Here is a 23,818-nt window from a genome sequence, read left to right as displayed (position 1 = left end):
GGACTAAATGAAGGTATAGCCTAGGGGTGGAGAAGTATTTAGACCAGGAACTTTGTAATTGATTGAATGATTGGAAGGTCCTGGGGTGGGGTAGTACTTGGAGATTATTTAATCACACTTAGTAGATGCTGTATTTTGAATGATGTCATGTTTTGACCTTCTCTGTTCTTGGTTTGTCACTGAGTAAAATGGAGAGCACCTATGCTGGTATTTTGAACCTGGGAAGTTGTCTTTCCTTGGCATTACATTACAAACACTTGGGGGGAGGGGGAGAAGTGGGACACATCTTTTTCTGATTTTAGGGAATTGTATCTGTTTACCTTCCCCCTCCCAGCTCAGGAAGCCCCTAATCTTTCTTCAAATTAGAAATCAGATTACCTAATCTTGCATCCTGGTTTATATGCTATTGTTCTCTTTTAATGCATAAAAATCTGTCCCCCCCTGAATTTGGGGTCCAGGGCCAAGCTGAGGGGGCCTGGTCTCAATTTCTTATGCAATTGGCACACACTGCTTAATAAAGCAATAAGCTCAGAACCTTGAACCTTGGTTTCCTCAGTCATTTCAGATTTCACCTGCCACACCTATGAGTATTTGGTATTTGTGCTAGTATCAAAAAAGTCACAGTGGGGCTCAGGTAAGTGCCAGCCTACACACCAAACAGCAATGGGCCCCTCAACATGGGCCATGGACCTAGTGGCAATGGAGACTCCCCTAACTGCCCAAACAACTCTATCCCTGGGGCCATGACTGTAAGGAAGGGGTGAAGAGTGAAAGAAGGAAGAAAATGTCATGGGGAATATTATAGGTCAGCTGGTAAAACCAATAGAAAGGATTAAGAATTTGGGAAACAGACCAAGAAATATGATATGGAGGCATGATGTAGTGATGTAGGAGTTTAACTGTCCAGACATCTTCTGAAGCTCTCCCTCTGGCAAACTCAGAGCAACTAATAAATTCCTGACTTGCTTGAATGATCATTCTGTTCTACAAAAGACAGAGCAAGGGATCAAGAGACTCTCTTCAAATACCTGATTTTGATCAATAAGGAAGAACTAATGGCTGAAGTAGAGATAAGAAGCCTTACTTACCCATCTGACATTTCATAACAGATGAGAAGGAAGCTGGACAGAGTCTAACATGCACCCGAGATTTGGGCATGGCAGATTGTAAAGCTTTCCGGAATGGATGGTTACTATTTCATATCCTTAAGCTCTTCATGAGAACTTGGCCCAAGAGGAATAGGAAGCTTCAAAAAGTAAGTGCTAAAAGTGCAAAAACATGATTACAGTAAAGGAACAAGAGAAAGGTGGGCACTGAATCAATCTGGATGCCCAAGAAATTCAATTTAGAATTTAAAAATATATACAAAGGACAAGTAACCACAGAGGAACAAAAAAAATAGTATGTTCAGTAAAAACACCAACAGTGAATGCTAAAACTCAGAATAAACTCAGGATTCCAATAAATGATTAAAAAAATCAAAACGACTTTTTCAAAGCACTTTGGGGGCAAGGAGATCAAAGAAAGGATGAGGTCCACCGCTCACAGACAGCTGACTTGATGGTAATGATCAAGTGAGAAGTAGAATCACTCAACTCTCACTTTGCTTGTTTTCTCATCCAAAGACAATAATGCGTGCTCTGGGGAGAACAGAACCAAAACAGGTAATAAGGGCTCAATACTAAAAATAAGTGAAGAGTTCAACAGAGTTGTAAATGCTCCACACCAAGATACTGAACAGTGATCTTCAAAAGGCTGTGGAGAAAGGGAATTACAGAGAAGCAAATGTCATCTCATTCTCCAAAAAGGAAAGAAGGTGAAGTCTTCAAACCACAGACCCCTGAACTTGAATTTGATATTAAAGGGATGGCTTGTGAGCATTTAGGAGGGAAAGGATCAGCAAGTGCCAGCTCTCTTTCATGAAGAACAATTCACACTGGACAAACCAGAGTTGTGTCACTGCTAGACAAAGTCATCATTCATCCTAAGCAAAGCATCTGTCAAAGCCTTCCTAGGCTCCAGACTTGGTCAATGTGTGAATGACTTGTTTTGCTGAAACAGACTTATTTGTTACTAGGGATAAGGGAGGAAGGATTTAGTGGTAATGGTGCAAAAGAAAAAAAGAGTAACAGAATATTTAACAAATACACAGGAAAGAGCAGATGGAAGCTCAAAGAGGACACAGATGAGCAGGGCAAGACTGGAAGCACCATGTCAAATTTAATATATACTTTTAAAAAAGCTATTCACAAAAGATGCGTGATTTCATATATAATCCTATTTCCATTCTTTATATATGGAAACATTTGTCAAGTTAATAACAAAAAAGAAGCGTTACTATCTTCTGCTCTCCAAAATGGAGGCGCACGGGGTGAACACCACCAAGTTCTGCACTGTGCTGAAGGGCCAGACTCTGACCAGTCATTAAAATACCAAGGTTAGCAGAGTTCCCCAGGGATCTGTCCTTAGTCCTGTGCTATTCCAAGCTTTTAATCAATGATTTGGATTAAAATATAGACGGTATTACAATCGCTAATACATTCCATTACAAAATCCAAATCCAAAATTATTGCCAGGTCAGAATAATGGGTCAAATTTAACATTATGCAATTCAACAGAAATAAATACATAAGTCCCACATTTACAATCTCCCCCCAAAATCAAATGAATAGAAGGTATCTCTTTAATACATCTATAAAAACATGTGACTTAGCAACCTAATTTAATGTTAAGCTGCATTAATCAGGTCACAAGGTCTAGGATACAGAAGACAATATTGCTCAAGGCCCTTTTCAGTTCACATTTGAAAGGCTACATCTAGTTTTGAAGGGGCAGGTATTAGATTTTAGGGAGGGAATTAACAAAATGGAGCATGTCCAGAAGAGGGAGACGAGGAATAGTAGTGGGCTTCAGGCCACCATAGCTAGGTATCAAATGAAGGAACTACAGATGGCTAGGTCTTACCAAAGAGCTACTAAAGCTATTATGATGTCTTCAACAACACAGCATCCCAAAAGTCTTAAGGTAGTCTAAAGCTAAAAAAACATCAAATTGCCCTAAGATGTTAAGATTAGGCAGGTTCTGCTTGGTTCCAGAGTCCAAAAGTGAGAATAACAGTTGGGAGCTACACTGAAGGAAATTGTGGTTTAATGTAAGGAAAAACTTCTTGGGGCAGCCAGGTGGCACAATGAATATAGAACATCGGCCCTGGAGTCAGAAGGATCTGAATTCAAATCCAGCCTCAGACATCGGACACACTTACTAGCTATGTGACCCTAGGTAAGTCACTTAACCTCAACTGCCTTGCCTTCCCCCCTCAAAAAAAAAAACTTCCCAAGAATTAGGGTAGTTTAAAATTGGAGTCAAAGATAGATCCCTATCACTGGGAGACTGCAGAGAGAGGAATTGTTGTTCAAAGAACCAAGGGACTGACCTTGGGGGACATTTTCACCTCTCAGATTCTGTGATCTCCTCTGATCTGTTGCAGCATAAAGTGAGGCAGTAATTATGAAAAGGCAACATGGTAACTGTGCAAAGTACGTGAGGACACCAGATCAGACAGTCTATAATGGACTGCTCCTTTTTTAGTCTGTTTAGTCAACTCGATTACACTTGAGAAGTTTAACATGATATGATGTTATGAACCTTTAACGGTTCATAAAGACGATGTCAGGAACCATGGTGACTTATTAAAAAACTACTCCTATCACTACACAACAGCAAAATTGGATTTAATGCACATCAGTTTATGGACATGAACTTTTCTAGTAGGTAACCTGGTACAAATGTTAGACCAGCCTAAGTTTATCTGGCAACTTTATTTTAAAAGTTATTGTCTTCTAGTTCACACTACTTTATCATACTGGAAGATTTACCTATTTAGCCTGACAATTATTTGGGGTTGGGGATAGCAAATTGGCATTTAGCAGCTTTTAACTGCAGAACCCAGATCAACACTTGGCAATTCCCTAGAATAGCAGGTGAAAAGGAAATTAAGAAGGGAACAAAATTTTCTCTCAGCCTTCCCAAATCTAGTAACAAATAATTCACATGTATAGAGCACTTTCATCACAATAATGCTATGAGGTAGAGTGCAAGACAAATGATATCCCCATTTTACAAAAGAGGAAAATAAGGTTCAGAGATATTACATAACTTGCCCTTGGTTACACAAGTCAATACTAGGCAGAGCTGGGATTTGAACCCAGGTATCTGCCAACTCTCAGTCCAATTCTTTCCCTAATAAGTCACTCTGCTTCTCTAAAGCAGAACTATTAAGCATCATATCTTGAATGAATGATCTGAAGGAAAACCCATCCTTCATTACACTCCCAAGGTTATTCTCCACTGTGAAACCTCTGATGTCTGATCAGTGCTGAGCTGCACCTGAAGGCTTTCCCACACTCACTGCATTCAAAGGCTCTCTCTCCAGTATGGATTTTCTGATGTTCAGTGAGATGAGTGCTCCGTCTGAAGTCCTTCCCACATTCACTGCATTTATATGGTTTCTCTCCAGTATGGATTCTCTGATGCTGGATAAGATGAATAACTTGGCTGAAGGCTTTTCCACATTCAGGACACTGGTAGGGTTTTTCTCCAGTATGAAATTTCTGGTGTTGAGCAAAGGCTGTACTCCATCTGAAGTCCTTCCCACATTCCCTACATTCATAGGGCTTCTCTCCAGTATGGATTCTCTGATGTTGAGTAAGTGCTGTACTCCACCTGAAGGATTTCCTACATTCATTACATTCATAAGGCTTTTCTCCAGTATGAATTCTTTGATGTTGAGTAAGGAGTGCTCTCCACCTGAAGGCTTTACCACATTCATTACATTGATAGGGTTTCTCTCCAGTATGGATTCTCTGATGTTGAGTGAGATCTGTACTCCGAGGGAAGGCTTTTCCACATTCATTACACTGATAGGGTTTCTCTCCAGTATGAATTTTCTGATGTTCAGTAAGATGTGTATTACGTCTGAAAGCTTTGCCACATGCATTACATTCATAAGGCTTCTCTCCAGTATGAATTCTCTGGTGTCGTATAAGGTGTGTCCTCCAGGTAAAGGCTTTCCCACATTCAGCACAAGTATAGAGTTTCTCTCCAGTATGAATTCTCTGATGTTGAATAAGATGGGCATTTTGGCTGAAGGCTTTCTGACACTCATTGCATTCATAGATTTTCTTTCCTGAACATATTTCTTGATGTTTGATTAGGTCGAAACTATGTTTAAATCTCTTTCCACATCTGCCACAATTATGGCTTCCCTCTCCTATAAACACTCTCTGCTGTCTAACAAGGATTGAGCTTAGACTAATGTTTACTCCAAATTCATTACACTGAGGACCCCTCTGCTCAGTGGGAATGTTCTTGTGTGTGGTTAAAGGCTTCAATGATTTCTCCTTGATTCCCTGCCATCTCCCTAACTGGTTTTTTTTATATTCCCCAGCTCCTGCTAAGGTGGAGTACCACAAGTCAGTTCTAACAAGGTTTTCCATCATGACCTGCTGAGATGACTCTCGTTCACAAAAACCCTGCTTTGGAGATGACTCCTTGGCTTCAGTCAGAGTCTGGAAGTCTGGAAGTAATAAGAAATGTAAATGTCCCCTCTTCTCAGACCAGGAAAAAGAAAACAGCTATTGTAACAGCAAAAATGAAAAGCTCTCTCCACAAATGAGGAGCAGAAATTCAGATGCTCCCCTCCCCCGCCAAGATCAAAGGGAAGAAGAGCTTCATCTTTGGAATCCCAGGTGTGGAGGCAGCTCTTTAACTCTGTGCCTTCCCACTGAAAGAATGCCTAGCAAATCATGGGGAGAGTCTTACCCAGAGGGGCCTTGGCTGTGGAAGCTCTGTCAAAACAACATTTTAGATGGAACCTTTACTTGATGCATATTCCCTCTTGCCCAACAGTTAACAGGCCCCTTAGGTTCACTTCCCAATATCTGATTTAATCCAATAGAGATGGACTAAATGCAGGTGCTGTCCTGCTGTTTCCTCCCACCAGGCTCTCATGCCCATTCACCTAAGCCTCTATTTTCTCCAGGCTGCCCCTAGTAATAGCCTTTGTCTGCCAATCCCCTCTATCCAGTCTGTGGTTAAATCCTGTAGATTTTGCTGTCACCCTGCCTTCCATATGTGCTCTCTTCTCTCCTCTGACACATTCACCATCCCAGTGCAGACCCTCCTCACTTAATACCGGGACTGCTGCTACAGCCAGTGCTGAGTTGGCCTGCTGATCCCCTCTCTGGGCCATCCCACTCAGCTGTCAAATTCATCTTCCCAAAGCACAGATCTGAACAGATCCCCCATTTCCACCCATTCAATAAACTCCACGATCAAATACAAAGCCCTGTTTGGCATTCAAATCCCTTCACGAGCAGGCCCCCACCACTCCAGTCTTCTTACTCCCCAGGTGCTCTGCAATCCCCAAACACTGGTGTCCTTGCTACTCCCCAAGCAGGACGCTCCATCTCTGCTGGGAGATGGCGGCAGTACCTCCCCTCATCTAGAGGTAGAGTCAGCATAGTCCCTATTCCCAGGCATCTCCAGGCCTTTGGCCTGCCATGTCCAGGCCATATACTTATATTCCTTTTTTTTTTTTTGGAGGGGGGAAGATAGGGCAATTGGGGTTAAGTGCCTTGCCCAAGGTCATCACAACTAGGTGTGTGTGTGTGTGTGTGTGTGTGTGTGTGTGTGTGTGTTTTAAATGTCTGAGGCCAGATTTGAACTTGGGTCCTCCTGACTCCAGGGCCAGTGCTCTATTCTCTGCGCCACCTAGCCACCCCCTATCACCTCCTTTCAATTCTACTGCTTCTATCTACCGATCCCTGAGAGCTGAGGGGCAAAGAGAGTAAGGGTATCATGCTCCCCTTTAACGTGGCTGATGCCCAGGGTCAGCCTTCTTCCTGAGTCCTTCTCTGGTCATCATTTTAGAGATGTAATCTCATGTTTATGACCATTTCAACACCTGTTTTCAGTCTCTTTAGCCCCTCAGATCCCACACAACTTTTACTTCCCCTTTAACCCAGTAACCCATGACTGTGGTCACACTCTAGACCTACATCATTCAAAGCTCTTCTAGTTCTAAAAATCTGAAACCATGCAACTGCCTCCATCCACAATGCTCTTTCAGAACAGCCCTAGCCCTCCTCCCTCCCCCACCTCTTCTGTGCTCTCACTGTGACTTCTAGGGCCCTAATTTCTCCCTATTTCCCAGCCAATTAATTAGCTCTAAGCCTCACTCTGCTCTTTACCTAGTCTCACTGCTAGCATCACTGTTAGCAGCATCAACAATACTTTTGCCTCTGCCCTTGGACCCTTTACCCTTCAAAGTTCCCAACCAGTTAGACCTGGCTAACTGCAACCATGTGCCACCACCCCATTCAGGAGCTGCCAAATACTGATGAACAGGAGAATACAATTAACAGAGGTCTTTCCTGAAAGCCATAAATGACAACTTCATGGATCGTTCTCCTCTCAGTCTAAATGGAGCAGTTTTTTTTAATCTGTCATGAGTATAAGAAGGGTGGAGAAAAGAGAAGGCAGCCACTGCCCCTGGCTCAGACAAACGCTGAAGACTCAGACACTGAAGCCATTAACATATTAATCAGAAGAAAAAGGGGAAGTTAGGGAGCAATCTGTTCTGAGACAACAAGCACCACGTGACCCCAACCAAGCAAGACCCAGACTTTAAGAATCATGGCCTCTCAGGTCCCTGGCAAGAAATATCTATGTGACTGAATCTTGTTAGGATACGTAACTTTTCTGAATGGACCATCTCTCTGACATGGATACAGAAGCATCAGAAAGTGACCCAGTTAGAGAAAGAACTTTTGTGGCCGATGGAGTGAACGAGAGCTCAGCCACCTCCTTATCCCCAAAACTTCCACAAACTTCCACACTAATTCACTGAGAAAATTTAAGGAGTCAATGTCACCTTTAGATTTTAAGGTTGGCCACAAGTCAACATCACTGAATGTACAATTTGGGAGGAAACACAGAGGCCGCCCCCACCTCCAGGACGTGCGACCTCTGGGACCAGGGCATCACTGCCTGTATAGACGTCCTACGGAGCACCCACCCGCTTCAGTCCAGAGAATTTAACCACTTTAATTGACCCACTATTTGAAGGCAGTGTGCATTTGGCAGGAATGGTGTCCTCCAGGTCTCCATCCCCAGCAGAGGGGTCCATCTGTCAGAAAGGGGAGTGCAATGGCATACAGCTCACCACTAAGGCAAAGGCCTGAGATTCTGCCTCCTCACCTCGGGGACACGGGTACCAGCCCATGGGGACTCTTTTTCTTTCCTCCTCATTCTGGAGGACTGAGTGCAGGCTGCATACAGGCTTACAGAGTCACCGCTGGGCTTCCAGGCAGCGTGGCAAGAATGACCTGCTCATGTTGGAGCAACAGCCCCCCCTCTCCCTGAGCCAAGACCACAGCCCTGTCCATCCTGAAAGGCAGCGGAGTCTGCGGCCTTCTCTAATTTCCTCTGTGATCCCTGCTCCAACAATCACCTTCTCTCTTCCACTGGATCAGAGATTTAAAGCCAAAGGAACCAAAGGGGTACCTAGCCCAACTTTCTCACTTTACAAAGGAGAAAACTGAGGCCCAGAGAGGTAAAAGATTTGCCAAAGGCTAAGAAGCACCAAAGGCACAATTTGCATCCAGATCCTGTGACTTCCATGTTTGCTGGCTCACTCCCCATTGCTTACAAACTGGCTTGGATATTTCCAGTTATGAAATGGCGGCCCTATCCCAAACCTGCCTGAAGCGATCCCTCCTTCTCTCCCTCCCTGGCATCACCAAACGTCCAGTGAAATCAGCCTCACCTGCAGTATCAGGGCCCCCACTCCCTGGGGCAGGACCCTGTCCTAACCACCCTGTGGAAACATCTCTCCAAAGTTACTGGGGACCTCATCGCTCAGACCAGCAGCTTGTACATCTGACCTCTCAGGGCTGTTGCACTGAGGGTTATGCCCTCCTTCTGGCGCCTCTTTGTCCTCACAGCCTCTCCTGACTGCATACTACCTGGACCTGGCCCTTGCACTTACCTGTGCAAGGAGAGGACGGGGCTACACAGCCCCTGTAACCCCTTCCATTCTAAATGCATGACCCTAAGAAGCTTGCTCTCCCTTGCAGCACAGCTGTTCGTATGGATTTCTCTCTTGGTGACAGTCTGCTCTTTGAGGACAAGGTCTGTTTCACTTTACTTTTAATGATATCTGTGAAACTTAATTTACTGAACTGAGAACGAATGACTCTGACGGGATTCTGCTGTGGCTCTTAAATGAGGGCAGCAGTGATACAGACACAGAAGGTCAGCCGAGGCAGAGTAGATGGTGACTGCAGTGTGAGGCAGGCAGAGAGAAGGAGGAGCTCACCGTCCCATCCTGGTGGGCAGGGCATGTGGGGAGTCCTGGATCCCAGGGAAGGCTTATGTTGTCACCTCACCCCAGGCTACTACAGGGGGCTCCTGGCCTCCTGGCAGCCTTCACCCCAGGCTACCACAGCAAGCCTCTATGAACAAGTCCACTTCCTTTAAATTAGAGCAGAGTCAAACCTGCCTGAATGCTACATACTGTCCTAGGTGCACAACACCTGGCTCTTAGTGCTTAATAAATGACCTATTTACCACCTATTCCCCTCTCTGGGGGCTCTGAGCAGTATACAAAATGCTGGGCCTGGAGCTGGGAAGACCTGAGTTCAAATCCTGCCTCAAACACTCACCAGTTGTGTGAACCTGGGCAAGTCACTTAACCCTGTTTGCCTCAGTTCCCTCATCTGAAAAAGAAGATGAAGAAGGAAATGGCTTTACCAAGAAAACCCCAAATGGGGTCATGAAGAGTTAGACGTGACTGAAATCACTTGAACAACACCAATCTGATATGTTGTCATTCATTCATTCAGTCATGTTCACCTCTTCATGACCCACTGACCACAGCACGCCAGGCCCTTCCATCCTTCACTATCTCTCCAAGTCTGTCCAAGCTCATGTTCCTTGCTTCCATAGCACCATCTATCCATCTCATCCTCTGCTGCCCCTTTTTCCCTTTGCCTTCAAGCTTTTCCATCATCAGAATCTTTTCCAATGAGTCCCATATTCTCATTATGTGGCCAAAAGTATTTCTGCTTCAGCTTCAGTGCCCAGTGAATAGTCCAGAATTAATTTCTTTAAGTATTGACTGATTTGATCTCTTTGATGTTCAAGGGACTCTCAAGAGTCTCCAGCACCACGATTCATGAGTACAGCTTCTGCAGTGCTCAGCTTTCCTCAAGGCCTAGCTCTCACAGCCATACTTTGCTACTGAAAAAACCACAGTGTTGACTATATGGACCTCTGTGAGGAAGGTGGTGTCTCTGCTCTTTGGCACACTGCCCAGATCTGCCATAGCTTTCCTTCCAAGTAGTACGTGTCACTTAATTTCATGGTTGCAGTCACCATCGGCAGTGATCTGGGAGCCCAAGAACAAAACATCTGATACTGCTTTCATTTCTTCCTCCTTTATCTGCCAGGAAGTGATAGGACTGGTTGCCAAGATCTTAGTTTTCTTTTCAAGCTTCAAGCCGACTTCTACCCTCTCTTCTCTCACCCTCATCAAGAGGCTTCTTAATTTCTCTTTGTTTTCTGTCATCAGAGTGGCACCATCTACCCTGTTACCTTAACGCCAGCTCTGATCATCCAGTCTGGCATTTCTCAGGATGTTTTCTGCATATCAGCTAAATGAGGTGGTAACAAACAGCCTTGTCCAGCTCCTTGTCCAACCCTAAGCCAATCAGATGTTCCACATAGGGTTCTAATTAGTTGCTTCTGGACCTGCATACAGGCTCCTCAGGAGACAAGCAAGACGATCTGGGACTCCTATCTTTGAGGACTGATTATAAACTCAGTAAAACAGAAGGGACTGCATGGACCTGAGGGCCATTACACTGGCCCTCAATAATTATTACAATAAGGTGTGGCTCAATTAAATCTCCAGAGAGAAAAGGGTAGGAAGGAAAAGGTGGACAGGAGAAAGAGTCACACCCTAAGCCACCCTTTAGGGAGGAGACAGGAAAGGCCTGGGAAGCATTCAGATCTGCCCCCTCTTTTCCTTCTCCCTAGATTGCTGAAATCACAGAATCAAGTTTCTTTTCATCCATATTTTTGGGAGAATTAAAGTAAACCAAAACTATACATTTATGGGCTATGACCTCAGCTAAGACTTGCCTGCCTCTAGCCATTCTCTCCTCTCTTACAAAATGCCTATTCATCGATCACAGTGGTGCTCCAGACCCTGACAGCCTTTTCCATCACTGATGAGAATGGGGCCAATTGATAAAAACCCCTGACTCCTTTCCTTAAAACATCTCTGCATTAAAACAAAAATAATTGACATTTCTGAAGCACTTTAGAATTTGCAAAACACTTCTCATATCTTATCTTATTCACACCCTAGGCCACATTACCATCAGCCATTCAGCCTCCCTCCAGCTTCAGAGGAGTACTAACCCTGCTCCCCCCCAATTTCCTCTGGCTGCCTCTGAGAGCGATGCTCAAACAACAAACTGATCTTTCGGGTATCTCCCATCTCTCCCCAGTGAGTCCTTCTGAACTGCGTGCCATGTGCTCTTCCTAATTCTCAGGCTTCTCTCACTATTTCATCAGCCACTCCCCAATCACTTCAATCTGCTTTCTCTCCATCACTATACTGAGTGCATGCTCTCAATGGTCTTCAGTGGCCTCCTCACCAATTCCAGCAACGTCTTTTAGCCCTCTCTGAACTGCTGATGGGGCCATGTCCCCACTTTGCTTCTGTGAACTCTCAGCATCTTGGAGTTTGAAGGAATCTCAGACATCCTAAGGCAGCCATCCGGCCTGAGCCTGAAGGGCTAGTCCAGGACACTTTTGGACACCTGTATTCAGGAAGATCTGACTGACGGGGGACTGAAAACTGTCTCCCAGAAAATTCCATTCACTGCTCTCAGCTCTACCTTTAAGGACAAGCACAAATCTAACCCACTTTCCGGACAAGTTTTCACATATCTGAAGATGGCTCTTGTGCCCCTGTGCCAAGTCTCTTCTAGGCTGAACATTCTGCATTCTATCAATAGGTCCTTGGCGTGGCATATTTTTCACTCCCCTCCCCAGCCAGTCTATTGAGATCTTTCCTACAACGTGACACTCAGTACTACACAGAACATTCCAAACCTGGACCCGAGGCAGAATGTGACAGGACCGTTGCTTCCCTTCTTACAGAGGCTTTGCCTCGAGTTGTCTGCCCCATAACGGCCAACACACTTCAAGCTCGTGCTCCACTAAAGCCCCTACATTGACTGTGCAAGGAGAGAAGCCGAGCTGCCCCCATCTCACGCACGTGATTCACGCCAGACACACACTCATTGGTGAGCCTCACTATCTGTGATCCATTGCTACTGCAGCCTGTCGTTGAGATCTCGATTCTCCAATGCAAAGTCTCATCTATCCTCCTGCTTCTCTGTCATTTGGAAACTGTTAAGTTCAACATCTATGCCCTGATCCCAGTAATTCACAGACGCCGAACAACAGAAAGCCCAGGACAGACTCTTGAGGTACTAAGAGATCTGCCTTCGCCCTGACATTGATGCCCTGACTGTCCTTTGTGTCCAGTTATTCAAATGGCACCAAATCTACCCAAGGGGTTCTTACTAACCAAAATCTCTATGTCTCATCTTCAAAACTAGCACAAGAAATAAAAATGACTTGCTGAAATCTAGGTATGCTCTGCCCACAGCATTTTCCAATTGATACCAATCAATAATTCAGTCAAATAAATATCGAGGCTGTCCAATTCAAGAAACACGACACCTTTTTCCTACGTTATGATTACTCTCACATCAGTCTCATTATATTTACGTTGGCAGATTTCTCCTTCTGCTTCCACTTTCATCCTAAAGCTTTGCTGGTAATATGTGCAAGACTGACAGCAGATGTGTATTTTACAAGCCTGACTTAGTTTTAATGCATCCCTGGCAAAGAGCTGGGGATATTACTGACTTTCCTTTGACCAGCAAGTCAGAAATCCGACCTGTATTCTCAGATACCAACTTTTTAATCAGCTAATTACCTCCCTTCTAGAGTCTTCAGATTGCCACCAATCAGAATCCACCAATAGTTTGTTTCTTTTGTGGCAGGTATCACTTGCTCCAACATGAATTTCCAGAAGCTGGAAATGGTCACTAGAAGTGACCAATCTTAGAAGTCTCTCTCCCATGGCCTAGGTACATGCCCTAGTGAGAGCTAGCACTCACATCAGGTCTGACAAACCACTACTCCTACAAAGCGTCTCCAGCCACCACCCTCTTCACCTCTTCTTCCTCTGACTCCCCTGACGGTCTATACAACCCCAGCATTCCTGAGTCTGCAAACTGCTGCTTCCTGCCCTCCCCCCTCCTCCCACAGGGGAGCCATCCCCACGTCCATAACTTAACTCCAAGTGTCCACATGGCTCTTCTTCCCTGATTCCCCTTGTGTCATACTCTTCTGCCCTCTAGAACAGGTCAGGGCTCCTTTCTGGTCCTTTACCTCGAAGCCTTCTTTCAATTTAATGGTTTAGTTTCTTCCTGATAACTTGGGGGGGGCGGGAGGAGGGCAGGCCAAAGGCATTGCTCAAACCTTTTAACATTCCCATCTAGGAGAAAGCCTACCCTCTATTCTATGCATGATTCTGGGAGGCAGGGTGGGAGAGACCCGGTTCAGTAAGGGGCAGACAACGCTAGAAGCCACCATACATCCTGGAAGAGTCCATCACAGCAAGGAGACAGCGACCAAACTGGCCTGAATATGCCTGCTGGAGAGTGGAGGGAGAAACAGCTTGGATGCGGTGCTGCTGCCGGAGACAGGGCATTCCTGCAGGTTTCTAAGCTTGGAAGAATTCAGTGAGAATTCTGACACCTGGAAGGACACCTTTCCACTTGGCACAGTCTTGTTTCCCCACTGAATTAAGGAGTGAGACCTTGGCCTTAAGTCACGTGGGGCTTGTGGTCCAGAAATCAGTAATAACCTCTCATCTCTTTGAGCAGAGTAGTTCTGACCCCTCTTCTCAGGTGACTTCTCTAACTTATGGACTTAAAACACTGGCAACTTGTGTAGATCGTCACAACTGTTATGAGAGTGCAGCTCTGGCAGCTATCAGCAATGGTGGCACAGCCGAAGGGACTCAAATGGACGAGCCTGGGGAGAGCAACAGCAGAGAAAGGAGAAAAGAAGCTCGAGTCCTTAGCGAGCGCCTGAAGCCCATGTGAGCTGGAGAAGGAAGAAAAGCCAGGGAAGCAGAAGGAGAACTGGGACACAGACAAGGATAGTGCAGTGTCAAGCACAGGCAGAAGAAGGGTGGACAACAGAGAAATTCAAGAGCAATGAAGAAGGGCATCCTCATTCAAAAGGATTTGTTTGTAAAAGGAAAGGTATCTGGGAGAAAAATCCAGAATTCAGGGCATTCAATAAAGAAAGGAAAGAAGGAAAATGTAAGGACCCCATAAACAGAAAGGCACCAATATAAAGAGAAAGAGGGAAACAGCCAGAAAGCAAGCAAGGGGTGGGACCCATGGCACAAGGCAGGCCCAGGCTTTCGAGGGGCTCCTCTGTATGTGAAGGAGAGCATGAGAACGCAAGTAGGAAGTGGAGCTGAGCCCTGACGGGAAGGGCTGTCCTGTGGAAGAGGTCGTGGGCTGACACTGCTCTGATCTGCACTGACAGGAGAAGGGGGAGAAATGGCGAGGAAGCCAGTCACCATCAGCTCAGGACAAAGACCTAGCAGAACCATCCAGAGAACAAGGAGCGAGCTCTCCAGCAATGGAAGTCCTCAAGCAGAAGCTACCACTGCTCAAGAATTCAGTGGCTAGGCTGCAATCAGAACAGGGGTCCCTAGCTCAAGGTTCACGCCAGATGACCTCAGCTTGTCCACAGGCCTAGGTGAGCGCCACCCACAGAACACCGCCATGAGTCCAGCCTTTCATGACTGTGGCCTCCCCCTGCCTACCTCTCATTACTCACCTGGAAATACTGACCTCCCAGCCATCCAGGGCTCTTTTCCGTGCTCCAACAAGAAGATCACGTCTGGTTTAGGCACTGCATGCCCTGCTCATGGGGAAAGACACAGAGCTTGGGTCCAGGTGCTGTGGCCGAGCAGCATCCCAGGACTCCATCCCTGCCCACTGATTTTCAGAACCTCACAAAGATGAAGGCTAAGGTTCAGGGTCTATGCAGTGGAGCAGTTTCATATGTAACAATGTGAAGACTTCACGTGAGAAGAAGGAGCAGAAGCCCCCATAGCTCCGTGTCCAAAAGGGAAACTGAAGACAAGGCTCAGCTCAAACAAGGCCAAGTATCTCAGAAGCCCCAGAGCAGTTTGTTCTCTGTCTGAATGACTGAGGGTGGTCCGAGGACGGCCCAGGGAAATCGCCCTTACCTAATGAAGCCAGGTTCCTGTAGTTCTCCAGCATCACATTCCTGTACAAGTCTCTCTGGGCAGAGGCCAGCTGCCTCCATTCCTCCCGAGTGAAGTCCACAGCCACATCTTTGAATGTCACTGCCTCCTAAAATACCAAACACATTCCTGTTCTCACCCAGAAACAATCCTTAACAGGGTATGGTAATGGGAAAAGAAAAGAGGACGAGAGCAAAGATAATGCAGAACTCAGACAGCAGTGACAGGGCATGAGAGAACACGTGGAGGCTAGTGGGGGGAGGATTCTTGTCCAGGTACACGCGAGAGCACATGATGTCCAAGGTCCCTTCCAACTCTGTTTCATTAACAGAAATCAAGAGTTTGGGAGACATAGCCACCAAGAAGATTTGGTCTGGAGGAGAGAGCCTGAGCCAGTTTCGAAAGCCTGTCTGCAAGCCCCGGCCCATCAGCCCTCCACTCTCCTTCAAAGCTGTTCCGGACAGTCTGAGGTGAGGGTTGGGGAGGAGAACAAAGAAAAAATTAGCAAGAACATCAGGTGCAAGAGAGTCTTCCTCCCCAAACTCCCACAGAAGTCAGAATCACATCGCTAACAACTGCAGACCTAGAGGTGCTCGGCAGTACCCCCTGGATGAGGAAACAGGCCCAGAGAGGTTAAGCCCCTTGTCCAATGGAGCAGAGCTTGGCAAAGCCTGAAAGTTATTCCAGACCTCCTGCCCCTCCCACTGACGATGGCTGAATGGTCCTTTTTTGTTTTTTAAAGAATGATCAGTGAAGCAATAGTGAATGAATCTGCTTAATATGGGAAAATGTATCACGACAAAAAGAAATCAAGGAAAACTGACTAGAAAAGTTTTTCTGTGAGACACTGGCCATCAGAATTAGCCCTCAAAAGCACATTCACCTTCTAAAAACGCAATCGATATTATCAATAATTTAATACATGTTATCCCTGGTCCTAATATGTGACCTTTTGTATTTCACTGGATCCCTTGAATGATTACTATGTATAAAAATTTATATCTATCCTTGTGAAGCTTTAACAATAGTAGCTCACATTATGACAGTACTTTTAAATTTTACAAAGAACTTTATGGATATTATCTCATTTGATTCTCAGTACACACTGTTCTTACCCCATTTTACAGAGGGAGAAATGGAAGGGGTTCAGTGACTTGCCTAGGGTTACACAGCAGGTAAATGTCTGAGGCTGGATTTGCCCTCGGGTCTTCCTGAATCCAAGTCCAAGACCAATTAATTGAATTGCCAAGTCCAAGCCTTGAATACCAACCAAAGAGTATTGACTTAGCCATACAGTGCCCCTTGAGGTTTTTGAACAAATGGATGACTGTACAAAAAGAAAGATTAGTTTTGGCAATGATGAGAAAGATGAACTGGCAAAAGAGGGAGGGAAGGCCAAAGTCCTGTTAGGACTATAAAGTGGACATGTGTTGAAGGGAGGGTCTCTGCCCAACGGGTGTCAAGGAGAACAGAGGCAGAAGGGATACAGCTGGTTCAGGGACTGGCTATGAGGGAGAGGAAATGATCAAAGATGTGAACATGAAAACCAGAGAAAGGTAAGCCATCAGTGGGTCCCAAGCTGGCATCAGACCTGCCACAGAGGAACATCTGGGCCACCTCTGTGGAAACATTACAGGTTGGGGTCTCAGAACAGACCGGGCTACAGAGCTGGCAATAGGAACCACCTGCTTCATGGTGGCAGACAAAGCCCGAGCGAATGCAGCACTGAGGAAGAGAACTTAGAGAGACACGCCAAGAGGGTCAAGAGGAGAACCCTGAGGATCTCCAGCCTGAGGAGACTAGTACAAGACTGGAGCCTCTTCAGGAGGAGCCAGAGGAGGGACTGTGCTACTGGACAGAACACTCTTTTTACCCCACAGTGACAGCTCAAGCTGGCAGTGGTGCATAGACAGGAGAGGGCGGACATTTACCAGTAAAACACCTTTGTAAAGGGAGCTGTGCAAGTATCATCATCCTAATCTGACAAATGAACCAGAAACAGAGAGCTCAAGGGACTGGCCCAGGGTCACAGGGCTACTGAACTGCAGACTTAGGATTCAAATTCTCCCTCCTATCTGCACAAACCAGGGCTGGCTGCACATCTCCGAGACTTATTTGTAAAAGAGGAGGCTGCGGGTGACACTTTCTATGATGCCACTACTAACTGAAAGGAGCAGACTAAGAGAAACAAGAGAGAGAGAGGAAAAGGATGAGAGACTGAGTGACAAATGCCAGGAGAGAAGCAGCAAAGAAGATGAGGACATCAGAAGAAAAACACAAATTCGGAAAGAAAAAGTATGAGCCCAGTTTGTGTGAACTGGAGGTGCCAGCAGAATATCCAGGTGCTGTCCTGCAGGGATGGGAAGCTGTAAACACAGCAGGGGGCGGGGTGCATCATGTCACCTGTGTAATCCTGCTAGATGAGATCACGGGAATGAAGGCCCTTGTCAAGGGAAAGAGCACAGAGGAGACAGGACTTAAGGAATTAGGGAAGGGATGAGAAGCCAGTGAAGGAGACAAAGAAGTCACTGTTAGAAAGGCAGGAAGAGAAGTAGCAGGAAGCCAGAGGATGAACAGAGCAAAGGGAAGAAGGGTTGCTGTTCAGTCCTTTCTCAGAGATGTCCAACCCCATATGGGACTTCCTGAAAAAGATACTGGAGCAGTTTGCCATTTCCTCCTCCAGTGGATTAAACAGACAGAGGTGAAGTGATTCGCCAGGGCCACACAGCTAGAGTGTCTGAGGCCAAATTTGAACTCAGGTCTTTCTGACTCCAGGCCTAGCACTCTATCCACTGAACCACCTAGCTGCCTCCAAGGAAGGAAGTAACAATCCATAACATCAAATGCTACAGAGGGATTGAAAAGACTGAGGACAGAAAGACGGTCAATGGATCTGGCACTTAGATCCCGGATGAACTCTGCAAGGACATTTCCAGGATTACATTGAGGACAACAGCCAATTTGCAAGGAATTGAAGAATGGACAGTAGGGAATTTTTTTTTTTTTCAAGTCTTTTATCCCTGAGGGAGCAGAGAAAGAAGGCACAGCAGCTGGATAGAGCAAAGGGCTATGGCAAGACTTTCTCTTTAAAGAAGTGAGGAGATCTGAGCATGCCTATAAGGAGACAGCCTATAAAGACACGCAGCTTTGGCTGCATGAGGGAGGTACGTGGCCAGCAAAATGGCAGGCCAGGCACCGTCACGAGTTCCCACTAACTCAAAAACCTCCTAAAGGAGAATCCATCAGGTGAGGAGCAAGTACAGCCGAATCCACAAGACAAGAAAGCGAGAGACCCCAAAAGGAGGCCACGCTATGAATAAACAAAAAGGCCTTGGTGCTCCACAGGGCTCCATCTGGCACACAACACCCTCAGTGTTCCCACTTCAGCAGGGTGTCCAAACTGCCCCCTCCCCCGCCTGCTACAGACTCCACAGCTGCACACCATCCCCTCCTCATCTCACTGCAATAAATCAGCAAGAAAATGGGGAAGGGGAGAGAAGTCGGCTTTCTTCCACCCAAAGTGATAGAACCCTAACAATGCAAAGATTCTGCACCCACTGTGCCCTCTGACCCTGCAATAGGTGGCAGAATGGAGAAGGAAAGTCTGAGATGGAACAGGAACAGAGGAGCAGCACAGCTGGTTGCTGGGGCATAAACGAAAGGTAATGGAAACCCAGTCTTGTCCGCCCAAAAACTACTGAGAGCAATGATCAAGGCTGGTGAAAATAACTGTCTTAATGTGGGAGAAGGCTGAAACAGCTTTTCAGTCTAGCCCTAGGGTCCCACCAAAGGGGAAGAGGTCAGAAAATGAGTGACAAGGGACTATAAGTAAAAAGGACTAAAACGCCTAAGATTTTTTTTTTTTTTGCTTTTTTTGGAGGGGGGAGGGTAGGGCTATTGGAGTTAAGTGACTTGCCCAAGGTCATATGACTAGTAAGTGTGAAGTGTCTGAGGTCAAATTTGAACTCAGGTCCTCCTGACTCCAGGACTGTGCTCTATTCACTGCACCACCTAGCTACCCCAACACCTAAGATTTAAAGAAGTGACATAAATAAATAACCTAAAACACAAGCAAATGAAGAGAATACTAAATAAAATATATTAAAAATATACTAAAAAAATAAAAATATTACAAACTTTTCAAACTAGCTATTACAAAGTGCATGAGGAAGAGGGAACAATTACTGGGAAAAGGCTCTGAAGGACACAGAAAGAATGGAATTAAGGTTACGAGTAACAAAGATTAAAGAGCTCTTTCTCAGAGAAAAAGAGGCTGAGAAATCTTGAAGATTGTAGAAGGCCAGCGAAGGAGCTCCAACATTAATGGCTTCAACTTTCTTTGTGAAGTAAGGGGGTAAGTCATCGCTACAAGAGTTGGGAGTTTGAGGAGAAAGGAAAAATTCAGAAGGAATGGTGAAAGGAAATAAAAAATCAGCAATTCAGGGTTAGAGTTAGGTAGAACAGAAGCCAGCCATGAGATCCCACTCAAGATTATGAAGCAGAAATTTATGGTAATTTTGAATGTATAATACGATTGTACTTAAAAAGGCAAATTTAAGTTATACGATTATATAGTCAACTAGATTGACTTATCTGACCTTGAATAGTGCTATGTATAGGATCACATACATAGTTTTTAAGGTAATTGGCTGAGAGGAAAAACTCCAATGGATGTAATAGCCTTATTCACTTAGGAATCTTCCTTTGCCAGCATAATGAAAGGGGCCCCTACCACATCTCTCATGCGCAGCTCCTTCTCCAAGCTGGCTCATAAGGGGAAACTCAGCCTCCCAGCAAAGCACTAGGAATTCCTTCGTTTTCACTCCAGCATCACCTGCCTAAGAGGCAGGCAAAGCCTTTACCAAGATGCAGCGTCATGTCAAAGGGTATTAAAGGGAGTGGAGGTGAACCGTCCTGGGGCATCAGTCCACTCCAATACACACTCCTGGACCCTTCAAAAGGCGGCATTTTCATTCCTCTTTCTGCCGCTTTCTCTCGGTTCTTCACCTTGGCCTAGAACCCCTCCGCAGTTTCTCCTCTCCAATTATCAAGAATCTGCCCATTCTTCTGAGGCCTCAGTTACCAGGATCCTCTCCAGGAAGCGGCGGCATCTTTGCTTTCTTTGTGCCTTCCAGGTGGTGGCTGGCTCCTGGCTTCCAGGTGACACCGTAAGCTCCCTGAGGGCAGGGCTACACACTCAACAAGTACATTTAAAGGAAGGAAAAAAGCTCTGCCTGGGGAGGAGGTCGTTGGCTATGAACCCAGTGAACGCTGGCTGGAGTCCCTGGAAGGCACTTCGCTGGACAAGGTGCTGCGCTCTGAGAGTGCGAGAGGGGAACCCCGACTCACCTGGGAGCCCCCCGCCGGCAGCCTGGGCGGCTCCTCCTCTGCGTGCCCCTCTAGAGGAAGGACAGACCTCTGAGAGGCCAGAGCTGGGGGAGGAAAGAGGAGGCATGAGGGAGGCAGGAACTACCTTGGGCTCCGGACCGGCCTGACCCGCTGTGGCCAGAGCGATGCCAGGGGCCGCCCGCTCCTCGGGGTGTCTGATGGCACCCCTCGCTCCTCAGGCCCCTGGGCTTCCAGCGGGGCGGGCAGCCCCCCAGGACGCGTCTGCCCCACGCAGGACTAGCCCCCGCCTGGGCTCGCGGGCCGCACGTGACACAAGCAAGCCCTGCAAACAGGAGCTGGCGAGGTCCGCGTCTTAGCAAAGCTCTTAGGGGGAAACGCCAGGCCCACGCGTGCCCGAGGCTCGCGGAGGGGTAAAGGTAACAGAACCCAAGGGAGGATGCCAAAGGGTGGGTGAGGGCAGAGCTCGGAGGCCGGGAACCCCCCGTCCCCTGCGGGTCACAGATGACCACGTACGCTGACCACACGGGAGACCCCCACGCCCCAGAACTGCCCGCACCTCTCTGAGCCCCCTACTCACCGCACACGCGCACGGGGCCCATGCGCTCCATGGGGTCAAGCCCACCTGTTCACGCCCCCTCCCCAGCCCCGGCCCGGCAGCCGCAGAACACCCCCCCCCCCACACCCCGGGCCCCCCCCCAGTTCCAGGCTTAGAAATCGGGCCCCTTCCCCAGGGGGGAACCCTGCTAGGGGCGGTGGGTGAGGGTCGCGGCGAGACCCCCGCGGAGGGACAGAGAAGAGGCCGAAATCGGGAGGTGACCCCAGCACCCCGCAGTCTCCTCCAACACACACGTCAGGGCCGGGCACGAAACCTCAGCCCACCAGGGGCACTGGGGGCGGGGCGAAGGCAACGCCCCCTGCACTAGTGGGAAGGACCCGCCCCGCGCATGCGCATACGCAGGCGGGGGGGGGTGGCAGCTTGGTCAGGTTCATCGTGGGGCAGAGCGGTCTCCAGCCTCCGAGGCCCACGCCCAGGTACGGAGGGGAGGCTGCTCTCCCGAGAGTGGGGTCTCCTCACTCACTTCACAAACCTCGGGAGCGAAGCCTCTTCAGCCCTTAAGGAGGCCAGTACTACAAGGGCTGCTGGGAAATGGTGTACGGGGCAAAAATGAGTCTGGCCCCCCAGGATTCTGGGATTTGTAGTTCAGCCTCTGCGCCTGCGCAGGATGGTGACGTCACGACCAATTTTCCCCCCCCCCGCCCCCCTCTCCACGTTGGCCCCCCCCCACCCCCTCCCCCCCCCCCCCCCCCCCGCCTCCCTCTGCACGTTGGACCGGCCTGAAAGCCTGATCCTGGCTGGCCTCTGACCTCCACTCAGACCCATCACTGACCCAGACAGGGCACTGAGCCGCAATGTCACTACGCGCACGTGGGGTAGCGAGTAGGGTATCACGTGGTATCAGAGGGCGCCTGCGCTGGTTCACTTCACTTTCCTAAGGGCCCCTAGAGGGCGCCGTGGAGAGCACCACACCGGGACTCGGGCTTCACGAGTTCCAATCCAGCCTCCCCTACCCCTTTAGAGGAGGGCCAGCCAGCTAGTCCATTATTTGGCAAGTCATTTTGGCGAAGAGCCCCTGAGGGCCACATCGCTCCAGGCACAAACATTGGATGATTCGAGAACGCTCAGGGGCGCCACAGACACGGCCTGTGTCAGTCATGGCACATGACCATCATGGCTGCCTCAGCATCACCACTGGACCCATAGAAGATGCTTTTAGGCGCTCTGACCAATCAGGCTTCCCCGTCTCCAAGCCCTGCCTCCTACTGGTCCAGGGCTCTGCTTACGTCAGCCACGTGCTTAGCGCCCTCTTGGCTGAGTCCTTCCCCTTGAGTCCTTCCCAACTCCTTACTGCAGCACGCCTGGGACGGGTTGATGCCCAGACCAGAGGAGACTGGACTTTCGGCCCTGACCACCAGTGTGGCCTTATTCATGGAGAGCAGAATAAGATAGATAAAGGGAAAAAAGATGTAAATGAAGTTTCCAAAAGAAACTCAAACGATGGGCAATCATATTATAAAATGCCCCAAATCACTGAGGAAATTTGGAAAGCCAAGCTGTCACCAGCCGTCCGCAGAATCGGGAGACAAATGGTGGAAACCGGCCCGTTTGAGGGGCCGGGGAAAAGCCAGCAGAGGAACACAGTGAGGTCAGCTGGTCATGAGCTGATCAGTGTCAGCTGGAAGTAGCATTGTGGCACATTCCTAGGGCCCCGTCCACTTAATGTAACCATTACCTCGGTGTCTACCGTGGCAGCTGATGCTGCATGAGTCCTTGTCGGGGACGTGTCCAGGGGAGTTCACTTGAGCTATGGGGTTGAGCCAGATGACCCAGAGCTCTTCTCCAACTCCACGATTCCGTGATTCTGTGCTACCGCACGGGCTAAACGCCACATTGCCCTTCATTCATCCTTGTGTGGACTGGTCTACAATCCTCTCTTTGTTCTGGTCCTCTGTCTCTGAACCTTCATGGGCTGTGTTCTTGAAAATGTTTCTATTTCCTGTCCCTGTTGTGTGGGGTACGAAGACCCTAACCCAAACTGACTATTCGGAGACCTCAAAGTGAAGATAGGAAGTTTTATTAGAATCTCCCAAGAAGTGAGAAGCCAGCGGTCCAGTCACTGGAACAATGCCCAGGAGAGGAGGCCATCATATAGAAGCTAAAGCTGGGTTAAATAAGCAAGGGTTACATACATTAACATAATTATTACTAATGAGGCTCTAATCTTGTTGGATAATATACATAATACATGAAGTTCATTAGGCAGGCACAATAACAATCTTAGAATACTGAACCCTCTTCAGTCTTACCCTAGACATTCTTATGGGGACTTGAGTGCCCCAAGGCTACTGTCTGTTCCTTGATTGGTCAAATCCACCTGCTGCTGCCAGTTCCTTTCCATTCTTCATTATTTTTAGTATTATCTAGGAGTTTTAGTCTGGGAACCAGGGTCTGAGATTTTTCTCAAGGCT

General features: G+C 47.5%; 1 protein-coding gene and 1 pseudogene across 1 annotated transcript; both read right to left on the bottom strand.

The window, feature by feature from the left end:
- Positions 1-2,199: 2,199 nt before the first annotated feature.
- The window catches only part of LOC138162334 (zinc finger protein 420-like), a 41,663-nt pseudogene continuing 20,044 nt past the window's right edge, over positions 2,200-23,818 (bottom strand).
- On the bottom strand, positions 5,421-21,736 carry LOC138162333 (KRAB domain-containing protein 4-like). The gene is made up of 5 exons (XM_069089400.1): positions 21,369-21,736; positions 20,792-20,874; positions 15,425-15,551; positions 15,024-15,093; positions 5,421-5,575 (listed from the first exon to the last, which is right to left on the bottom strand). The coding sequence occupies exons 1-5, from the start codon at positions 21,397-21,399 to the stop codon at positions 5,557-5,559; spliced, it is 330 nt and encodes a 109-aa protein (XP_068945501.1). The 5' UTR covers positions 21,400-21,736; the 3' UTR covers positions 5,421-5,556.

Source organism: Petaurus breviceps, unplaced genomic scaffold (genome assembly GCF_028583685.1).
Source record: "Petaurus breviceps papuanus isolate PSGF00001 unplaced genomic scaffold, PetGlider_PUasm1.0 186, whole genome shotgun sequence".
Classification (NCBI taxonomy): Eukaryota; Metazoa; Chordata; class Mammalia; order Diprotodontia; family Petauridae; genus Petaurus; species Petaurus breviceps.
The sequence above is the reverse complement of the archived record's forward strand: the minus strand, read 5'-3'. Positions and strand labels throughout refer to the sequence as shown.